At 42.8% G+C, this 10,311-nt stretch overlaps 1 protein-coding gene across 1 annotated transcript; it reads left to right on the forward strand.

Moving 5' to 3' along the window:
* Positions 1–404: 404 nt before the first annotated feature.
* Positions 405–7,962, forward strand: LOC110530703 (fizzy-related protein homolog). The gene is made up of 13 exons (XM_021613950.2): positions 405–574; positions 1,922–1,992; positions 2,833–2,961; positions 3,339–3,402; positions 3,518–3,648; positions 3,801–3,883; positions 4,026–4,209; positions 4,350–4,415; positions 4,599–4,701; positions 4,917–5,101; positions 5,454–5,687; positions 5,846–6,043; positions 6,226–7,962. The coding sequence occupies exons 2-13, from the start codon at positions 1,924–1,926 to the stop codon at positions 6,265–6,267; spliced, it is 1,488 nt and encodes a 495-aa protein (XP_021469625.1). The 5' UTR covers positions 405–574; positions 1,922–1,923; the 3' UTR covers positions 6,268–7,962.
* The last annotated feature ends 2,349 nt before the right edge of the window (positions 7,963–10,311 follow it).

Here is a 10,311-nt window from a genome sequence, read left to right on the forward strand (position 1 = left end):
TTCTTCTTAGTTTCACTTCAAAGTAATTGCATTTTTTATGATTGGGTTATCAATGGTAAATATCTTTAGCACAGTAATGTCCTCTTAAAGATGTTTCATCAAAGATGGTTTAGAAACTATGGTTACTGGTTTCACCTCCCTGCCGGCCCCTATGCCTGGTAGTCCTTCGTTACCAGAAACACAATGTAAAAAACAACAACTTTTTCTACCATTTCTCTTCATAAAATCTGACTGTACACCTAACCCCAACCTTAACCATACTGCTAACGTTATGCTTAACCCTAACCTTAAATTATGACCGAAAAGCTTAGCGTTGACTTTGTGGCTGTGCTAACTAGTGGAAACCCTCTGTTCCCTTGACGACGTAAAATGTGTGATTCAAAAACAGTGACGTCACCGCGCCATTCCCATGTTGCTTTGCGAATCCCAGTCGAGCGTTTGTTCGATTTGTTGGTCTAAACATTTGTCTCTGTCTGGGCTGGAGAATAAATAAAATTTATTTATTTTACAAAATATCTAGCCAAACAAACCGTCTCAAACTTGGTGCATAACTGAGAGTCTTTGACGCTGCACGGTAGGTCAATCTGAAAAAGAATTGTGTGAGAAACAAGTTCGAACGTTTGGAGATAAACAATCACAATAGCTAACGTTAGCTAGATAGTGCTAACTTTTAGCCTATTCAGCGTGCTAATGGTAGTCTAGCTACTATCAGTGGCCTTATCTAATGGTGTTTAAAAGTGGCGCCCATGTTGGCTCTCTTGTCTTGAACTACGTTAGCTAGCTATTAATACCTAACTAGCTAACGTTAGCTTTGTAGCTAGCTAGTGCAACGAGCACTCAGGTTTGTCGACTAATTAGCTAACGTTAGCTGTCTACAACATCGATTAGTATTTGAGCAGACTGGTAGAACTTTAATACAAAATTCCAAGAAATCTGCATATTTACACTCCTTCATCGAGATACATGAAAGTGACAAGCGTAATGTTAGTTATGGGATGGAAGTGATGTTCACCCGTTCTGAGGCCTTCTGTCAATGGGCTAAGTTTACAGGTCACGACATCAATAAGCAATGCCAACAGGTTTCTGATGATACTATATACACAACAAGCACGACAGAAGACAAATCGAGATTAGTGAACCAGCTGGTCAAGTCTCCACACAAAACGACCCCAATAGTTAGGTACAATTTCCAGAAGTAAAAGCAGTGCCATGAATCTGAGGTGTTGAGTTTATATACACCACGCAGTATAATATAGTAGTGGTTCCCAACCTTTTTGGGTTACTGTACCACCAAGTAAAATTTTCTCTGCCAGGAGTACTGCTGAAGTCAAGTCAATTTTACCAGTAGGCCAGGTACCCCTGGTTGGGAAACTGTCATAGAGGTGGTTAGAGCATTGGGCCAGTAACCAAAAGGTTGCTGGATCGAATCCCTGAGTTGGCAAGGTAAAAATGTGTCGTTCTGCCCCTGAACAAGGCAGTTAACAAGGCCGTCATTGTAAATAAGAATTTGTTCTTAACTGACTTGCCTAGTTAAATAAAAAATTATACTCTTTTGAGGATCTGTGTAGATGACAATGTTTGAAGTTATATCTATCCATCCATGCTGTATCTTTTCTGGGGTGAATTTATAGAGTGAAACGGAATAAAATGAGCAGGGACCTTTTGTCCAATTGAAGCTCACATTTTTGTTGCTTTTGCTACAGTGTCCAAATAATGAGTTGGTCTACTGCGTCCCTGTTGTAGGGCGGCAGGTAGCCTAGCAGTTAAGAGCATTGTGCCGGTAACCAGAAGGTTGCTGGTTCAAATCTGCGAGCCGACTAGGTGAAAAATCTGTAGATGTGCCCTTGAGCAAGGTACTTAACCGTAGTTGCTCTGGATAAGACTGTTTGCTAAATGACAATATAAATGTGCTCCTTTACAGACATGGACCAGGACTATGAGTGTCGGCTGCTCAGGCAGATCAACATCCAGAACGAGAACGCCAGCCCTTTAGTAAGACTCAATAAAAGTTGTGTATTATTCTGGATTGACTTGTGTTGCACAATATCATTCTGTATTGAGGTGGCATATGATGTTACAGATGCCAACATCTAGGTGTATTTGTCTGAATTGGTTGGCACACTCCGCTGACAGCATAATGTTCAGGGATTTCAAGAGTAAGTTCTAGTTCAGTTGACAATATGGTCATCTATCCAGAGATACAAATCCCCTGAAAGTAGGTCAGGTGTACCAGTAGGCTAAACTATATCAGACATACATTTAGCCTAAGCAGAACACACTGTCAGTGTTTGAAGTTGATAGCTACTGAACAAAGACTATAGATTTTTTCAGATTAGCTTGACAATAGTCTGATACTGGCTCCTCCCTTACATGTTTAATAACAAAACTGCTTTGTGAAGACTAAAGAGGATGTCTAATGTGTGACACGAGCTTTGCTGTCCAACAGTGTGTGAAGTCTAAAAGCTACGGTTTTATTCAATTCAACTCTGTCAGATCCCCTGATGTTTTGTCTGCATTAAAACCACCTCTCTGATTGACCCCTCCTGTTGACTTTACGTCGAGTTTCACCCCTCCTCTCTCCCTGTGGAAACCCATTAGAAAATAGGCATAGGCTACATCTTAGAGCATTCCTTTTAATTGTATCTCTATTGAACACCTCATCCGCAAATCACGAAACCCCCTTGGTTAATTGTTTATCTCGCCTGGGCTCTGCAGATCTCATGAGCTATTCATGTGCAGTGGTTGTCGTTTTCTCATCTTTCGTGGTTCAATTGTCCTCTCTGTGAACGAGTCCCTCTCTGACCCTGTATCCCCTTCTCTCTCCCCATGAAGAAGGCCATAGATACAGTACGAGCCCTGACACCCACCAACTCCCCCCTATCGTCACCAAGCAAACATGGCGACCGCTTCATCCCCTCCCGCGCCGGCGCCAACTGGAGCGTCAACTTCCACCGCATCAATGTGAGTCCCCCCGCAATGAACTTCTGGATTTTTTTGTGCCCCAAGTTTTATATCTGTGTTGATCGTGTCACTTGCTGGGTTTCTGTTTTCTGTCACCCTAATGAAGGGTGTTGTAGCCGCAACATGTCGGTGCATTTAATTTTTTTTGCTATGCATTAAACAATAAAGGCTTTTAAAATTGTTCCACTACATGAGTGCCTTGATTACTTCCGGAAGTTTGGTTGCAAAGGCTTTTCCAGCATTGTTTACTATCCAGCATCAAATCATCTACAGTATTTCACCCCATGATCAAAGAGCACCTCATGGATTAACTATAAACCAATGAAGCGCTCCTCTACTGTCTCTACATATTAGTCACTGTTAATGTTGTTGTGTAGGAGAATGAGAAGTCTCACAATCAGAACAGGAAGACAAAGGATGGCACTACAGACACTAGCAAAGGTGAGCCTCTTGACTGTTGAATTTATTGTGTTTCTGTAGTGTGCATGGATTCTGTTTTACTCATTCATTCATTCATTCCCATTAAAATGGAGATTAACATACCCCTCCCTCCTAGCGGACGGCCTGGCGTACTCTGCCCTATTGAAGAACGAGCTGCTGGGGGCAGGCATAGAGAAGGTCCAGGATCCCCAGTCAGAGGACCGTCGCCTCCAGCCCTCCACCCCCGCCAAGAGGAGCCTCTTCAGTGTACTTAACATAGGCCCTTATACATTCTGTTGGAATAGCGTCTTTTTCAAAGCTACCAGGGCTAGTGTATTGTGTGTGCTGCAGTTTTAATTTGTTAGTCGTACAACATGTTTACCTTTGATACTAAATATGCCAGTTGTTTGTGTTTACAGTATTCTGTCAGTGCCAAGCGATCTCTACCCGAGGATGGCAACACAGTGTCTCCATACTCCTTGTCTCCAGTTAGCAGCAACAGGTTTTCACCACTTTCACCTATGCATTGGTTTTATATTATATGGCTAACATTGGTATTCTAGTTCTCTCCCTCTCATTTCATTATAATTAGTATTTTCTGTGTCACATTGAATGAGTCATCTGTCTTGTCTCCCTCCTTGTAGTCAGAAGCTGTTACGGTCGCCTAGGAAACCCACGCGTAAGATCTCTAAGATCCCCTTTAAGGTGCTTGATGCTCCAGAGCTGCAGGATGACTTCTATCTCAACCTGGTGGACTGGTCCTCCCTCAACGTCCTCAGTGTCGGTCTGGGAACCTGCGTCTACCTCTGGAGCGCCTGCACTAGCCAGGTGTGTGTGTGAATGTGTGTTATCACACTGAAATCAGTGACACTGTCTCCATTTATCGCAAATGCCTCTCTCTCGTAAACTCTTTCATATGATGTGAGTTGGAAATTGACAATCTATGGATTGTGTCTTTTGGTCTTCAGGTGACGCGTCTGTGTGACTTGTCAGTGGAAGGGGACTCTGTCACGTCAGTGGGCTGGTCAGAGAGGGTGAGTCTGTCTGCTTTAACTCCTATGTGTTGTCATGTACACCCCTTATTTACAGTTTACCCTATACCTCCAGGGCTCTGTAGTCCTGGCTCTATACGCTTCAGGGGGTGTGATGGATTTGCCCTGATACCATGTGTGTCTGGTTATTGTACTCTTTTGTGTGTGTGTGTGTGATTTCTCAAGGGGAACTTAGTAGCGGTGGGGACACATAAGGGCTATGTACAGATCTGGGACGCAGCAGCAGGGAAGAAACTGTCAGTACTGGAGGGACACACAGCCAGAGTGGGTGAGTAGGAGGAGGCTGGCTGTCCTACAGAGAGAAGAGGAGAGCTTCTCCTCTGACTCAGAGGAACGGTAGTGCTGCAACAATGGAATATAATATCTAGTAATTCTATTGCTATGGCTTCATCATGAAATATTCATCCTTAAGTCAAAAGAAAACTATGAAAACTGAGTGCATTTCAGCTGTTTTTATATTTTTTGCTAAATCTTTCTCTCTAGGTGCGTTGGCGTGGAATGCCGACCAGTTGTCATCTGGCAGTCGTGACAGGGTTATCCTGCAGAGGGACATCCGAGCCCCACCCCTCCAGTCAGAACGTCGTCTCCAGGGACACCGACAGGAAGTTTGCGGCCTCAAGTGGAGCACCGACCACCAGCTACTGGCCTCAGGGGGAAATGACAACAAGGTACACACAGCACAGACCACCAGCTTCTGGTATCGGGGGGGAAATAACAACAATGTACACACAGCACAGACCACCAGCTACTGGTATCGGGGGGGAAATGACAACAAGGTACACAGCACAGACCACCAGCTTCTGGCCTCGGGGAAATGACATCAAGGTACACACAGCACAGACCACCAGCTTCTGGTATTGGGGGGAAATAACAGTAAGGTACACATAGCACAGACCACCAGCTACTGGCCTAGGGGGATTACAGGACAAACAAACCTCTTGAATAACTATTGTACACTCCTGCTTTTATCCTTATCCTATGGCATTAACTTCCCAGAAAAATAACAATCCCTCCCCATAGCTGCTGGTATGGAACCACTCCAGCGTTCTCCCGGTGCAGCAGTACACGGAGCACCTGGCAGCAGTGAAGGCCATCGCCTGGTCCCCCCATCAGCATGGCCTGCTGGCGTCTGGAGGGGGCACGGCCGACCGCTGCATCCGCTTCTGGAACACCCTGACAGGCCAGCCCCTGCAGTGCACCGACACGGGCTCCCAGGTCTGCAACCTGGCCTGGTCCAAGCACACCAACGAACTGGTACGTAGGTAGGGGTGGCTTTTTAGGGTCATTCTGTGGGAAGCACATTTTTTTATGAAATGTGATCTTTTCCATATATTTAGCACAAAGACAGGCCCTTTTAAAGGAAATCATTTTGACTCCTAAACATTTGTGACTAAAGTCCTTTTTACCTCCAGGTAAGCACTCACGGCTACTCCCAGAACCAGATCTTAGTGTGGAAGTACCCCTCCCTCACACAGGTGGCCAAACTCACAGGCCACTCCTACAGAGTGCTTTACCTGGCCATGTCCCCAGACGGAGAGGCCATCGTCACAGGAGCCGGAGACGAGACGCTGCGCTTCTGGAACGTCTTCAGCAAGATGAGGTCCACCAAGGTAGCCAGACACCTCATATTGATTGGCGAACATAGATATTTGTGCTGCGTGTGCCCCATATGAAGTCTACCTTTCAAATGATTTTGTTACCAATAACAACCCAATAAGCAAAACCACTGTCTCAGCTGATATAGAGGATTGTAGTGTTTTAGAGATCTGACCCCTGCTCTCTTCCTCTGCAGGAGTCTGTATCTGTTCTGAACCTGTTCACCAGGATCCGGTAGCCAGAGGGGCGCAGCTGTCCGGCAGGGGGAAAAAGCGGGGTGGGGGAACAAGCGGGGTGGGGGAACAAGCCCATAGGGAATAATGTACTGCACACAACAAGTCCGACCCCTTTTCTCTTCCTAGGCCTCTGGTAGGCTAGGGTCCTTTCACATACCCAAGGCCGGGTCGTCAAGCCGATAGAGGAGTCTTCTTCCACTGCCTCACCGCCCATCATAACCAGTGTGACATCACAAGGTCACACCCCCATACCCATATTGGTGCTTTCCCCGGAAGAGGAAGAAGAGGACTCTGGAACTTTCCCCCAAGTGATTCTGTTTTTTGACAGACACTGTGTGCATAACTGCCAAATACGAAGTTTGTCCTTTTATTGAATGTTTATTTATTGTTTTTCTTTTCTTTTTAACATCGTTATCACGTGTCGTCGCCAGTCTGCTTCTGCAGCCTATGTTTGGTTTTTGTTTTCTGTGTGTTAATTTTTTCTGTGTCAGACTTTATGAAGAGCCTGATGCTTTTGTGTTTGTGCCTGCCTTAAAGGGATAGTTCACGTCTAAAATCAAACTCATGTTTTCACCATTGAAGGTATGGAAATGTATGACATGCTTTGACTTCAGGGTGAGCTGTCCTGTACCTGCTTGTAAACTAGTGATGGTTAACCCTAGGGCTTGAGAGGTGGGAGCTCACAGGTTTTTTGCATGTTGTAGACCATTGTAATTTATTCACCCTGTAAAAACACCTTTTTAAGTTCATTTGAAGTGTGATGATGCGTGATAATAATAATGGTGGAAATCTTATGTTTTTTTTAATTAGAAAAAAATCTGCAATTGTAATTTGAGCAGTGGCCGCAAACAAACTACATATACTCACTTACAGTTATTACCTGTAAATACTCACTTACAGTTATTACCTGTAAATACTCACTTACAGTTATTATCTGTAAATTGTATTGTTTTGGCAGTTGTCTTTTCATTTTTAACCAGTTTCTATCTTAACCTACATTTACCTAGACACATTTCACATTATTGCTGTCTTGAGTTACAATTTCACTCAGTCTTATAATGGGCTAGTAGCATTCAAAACAGATGTAAATAACGAGGCATAACCTTTGCATTGAGACTTATACAAGAAAGAAAAAACTGATGTCAAAAGTACCATTTTTAATCTTAATCAGGGTAACTTTTTTTCCTGGGTGTAGCAGGAACTGAAAGTCACTGTAAAGAAAAAAGGAAAGCTGTTGATGGCCTCTTAAAGGCATTACTAGTGCATTGTGCTGTGTGTGTCTGTGGTAAAAAAAAAATGGGGAAAATATATATATTTAGTCCATGGCACTTATCTTTTTCCTCAGCTTATGTTTTGCTCTTGACTCTAAGCAGATGTGAAAATATCTCATTTTGTCTTAATTCATTTAAAAGAAATGTTTAGGCTGATTTTTCTAGTGATTATTTTTCATTTTCTCAGTTTGGATGTGGTGTTGGTGTGACCTGGTGTGCCATCTTTGAATGAGTGGTATTTATTTGAGCTGTGTAAAAGTGTCCAGTAGTACACCCATAGCTTGTTCTGAGAGTTGAATATTATCTGAGAAAGGTGGAACGCTGATCTGTTCGGTGTATATACTAGCTCCAGTCCTAAATAAGCATTTGTACTCCTTTTATGCCACTTAGAAACAAATAAAAACAAAGAATGCTGCCAACTTGAAATGCCTAAAGAATGTTATGAATTTCTGTACTGAGAGAAACTGAATTTTTTTTTTTTAAGAGAAAAAAAAGTGATTGTATATAAGGTTTTCGAGTACGTTTTTATCATCAACTGTGTCTGAATGGGAATGTGGAGCATGTGTAATCGTTTGTGTCAACTGTGTCTGAATGGGAATGTGGAGCATGTGTAATCGTTTGTGTCAACTGTGTCTGAATGGGAATGTGGAGCATGTGTAATCGTTTGTATCAACTGTGTCTGAATGGGAATGTGGAGCATGTGTAATCGTTTGTATCAACTGTGTCTGAATGGGAATGTGGAGCATGTGTAATCGTTTGTATCAACTGTCTATGAATGGGAATGTGGAGCATGTGTAATCGTTTGTATGATCAACTGTCTATGAATGGGAATGTGGAGCATGTGTAATCGTTTGTATCATCAACTGTGTCTGAATGGGAATGTGGAGCATGTGTAATCGTTTGTGTCAACTGTGTCTGAATGGGAATGTGGAGCATGTGTAATCGTTTTATATCAACTGTGTCTGAATGGGAATGTGGAGCATGTGTAATCGTTTGTATCAACTGTGTCTGAATGGGAATGTGGAGCATGTGTAATCGTTTGTATCAACTGTCTATGAATGGGAATGTGGAGCATGTGTAATCGTTTGTATGATCAACTGTCTATGAATGGGAATGTGGAGCATGTGTAATCGTTTGTATCATCAACTGTGTCTGAATGGGAATGTGGAGCATGTGTAATCGTTTGTATCAACTGTGTCTGAATGGGAATGTGGAGCATGTGTAATCGTTTGTATCATCAACTGTGTCTGAATGGGAATATGGAGCATGTGTAATTGTTTGTATCAACTGTGTCTGAATGGGAATGTGGAGCATGTGTAATCGTTTGTATCAACTGTGTCTGAATGGGAATGTGGAGCATGTGTAATCATTTTTATCATCAACTGCGTCTGAATGGGAATGTGGAGCATGTGTAATCGTTTGTATCAACTGTCTGAATGGGAATGTGGAGCATGTGTAATCGTTTGTATCAACTGTGTCTGAATGGGAATGTGGAGCATGTGTAATCGTTTGTATCATCAACTGTCTATGAATGGGAATGTGGAGCATGTGTAATTGTTTGTGTGATCAACTGTGTCTGAATGGGAATGTGGAGCATGTGTAATCGGCAGAACATGTGGAATAATCCCTCAAGACATACATCACTATTGCTAAAGAGCTTTGATTGCTGTGTGTGATGAAGAATATCGTACTATGAACTGAAGCCCTCTGTTAGATGGCTCTTGTAGCTGTCCCAATGCAAAGGAATGACCAGAGGACATTGTCTCCTACAGCAGCATCCTCATCCACACCCCTGTTCCATTTCCGCACCAAGATCAGGCTGTAGTTTGTGCAGGTTTTTGCTGCTATTTGATTCAAAATAATCATTTGAATGTACAGCCTGGTCTTATAGACTAGTAAATGTAAATCTAGGACATTAGTAGGCCTTACGTAAGACAGAAGGTCACTTAGGTCAAAAATGAAAGTAGGGTGGTCGTATAATGCGAATGTCTAGCAACCCAAAGGTTGTGTGTTTGAATCTCATCATGGACAATTTTAGCTAATTAGAAAATGTGCAACTACTTAGCATGATAGCTAACCTTAAAGCTTTAACCTTTTATTTAACAGTTAAGAACAAAATCTTATTTTCAATGACAGCCTAGGAACAGTGGGTTAACTGCCCGTTCAGGGGCAGAACGAGGATTTGAACTTGCAACCTTCCGGTTATTAGTCCAACACTCTAACCACTAGGCTACCCTGACTCTTAACCCTAACCGCTAGCTGACGTGTTGTGGTTGCAGGTTCACCTGCATCATCAAAAGCCTATTATTTTAGGGTGTTGCTATAGGCCACCAAGTGCTAACAGTCAGTATCTACACTGAACAAAAATATAAACGCAACATGTAAAGTATTGGTCCCATGTTTCATGAGCTGAAATAAAACATCCCAGAAATGTTCCAAATCTCTCAAATTTTTGCACAAATTTGTTTACATCCCTGTTAGTAAGCATTCTTCCATTGCCAAAATAATCCATCCACCTGACAGGTGTGGCATATCAAGAAGCTGATTAAACAGCATGATCATTACACATGTGCACCTTGTTCTGGGGACAATAAAAGGCCACTCTAAAATGTGCAGTTTTGTCGTAACACAATGCCACAGATGTCTCAAGTTTAAGGGAGCGTGCAATTTGCATAATGACTGCAGGAATGTCCACCAGAGCTGTTGCCAGAGAATGTAATGTTAATTTCTCTACCATGAGCCGCCTCCAACCTCATTTTAGAGAATTTGGCAGTA

This window comes from Oncorhynchus mykiss, chromosome 8 (genome assembly GCF_013265735.2).
Source record: "Oncorhynchus mykiss isolate Arlee chromosome 8, USDA_OmykA_1.1, whole genome shotgun sequence".
In the NCBI taxonomy this organism is placed as follows: domain Eukaryota; kingdom Metazoa; phylum Chordata; class Actinopteri; order Salmoniformes; family Salmonidae; genus Oncorhynchus; species Oncorhynchus mykiss.

What these genes read in the sequence shown, in the direction of transcription:
- LOC110530703 (XM_021613950.2), top strand. Translation starts at nt 1,924, where the DNA reads ATGGACCAGGACTATGAGTGTCGGCTGCTCAGGCAGATCAACATCCAG. An exon ending in ACGAGAACGCCAGCCCTTTA is followed by an intron (nt 1,993 to 2,832) that starts GTAAGACTCAAT and finishes CTCCCCATGAAG; the next exon opens with AAGGCCATAGATACAGTACG. An exon ending in CCAAGCACACCAACGAACTG is followed by an intron (nt 5,688 to 5,845) that starts GTACGTAGGTAG and finishes TTTTACCTCCAG; the next exon opens with GTAAGCACTCACGGCTACTC.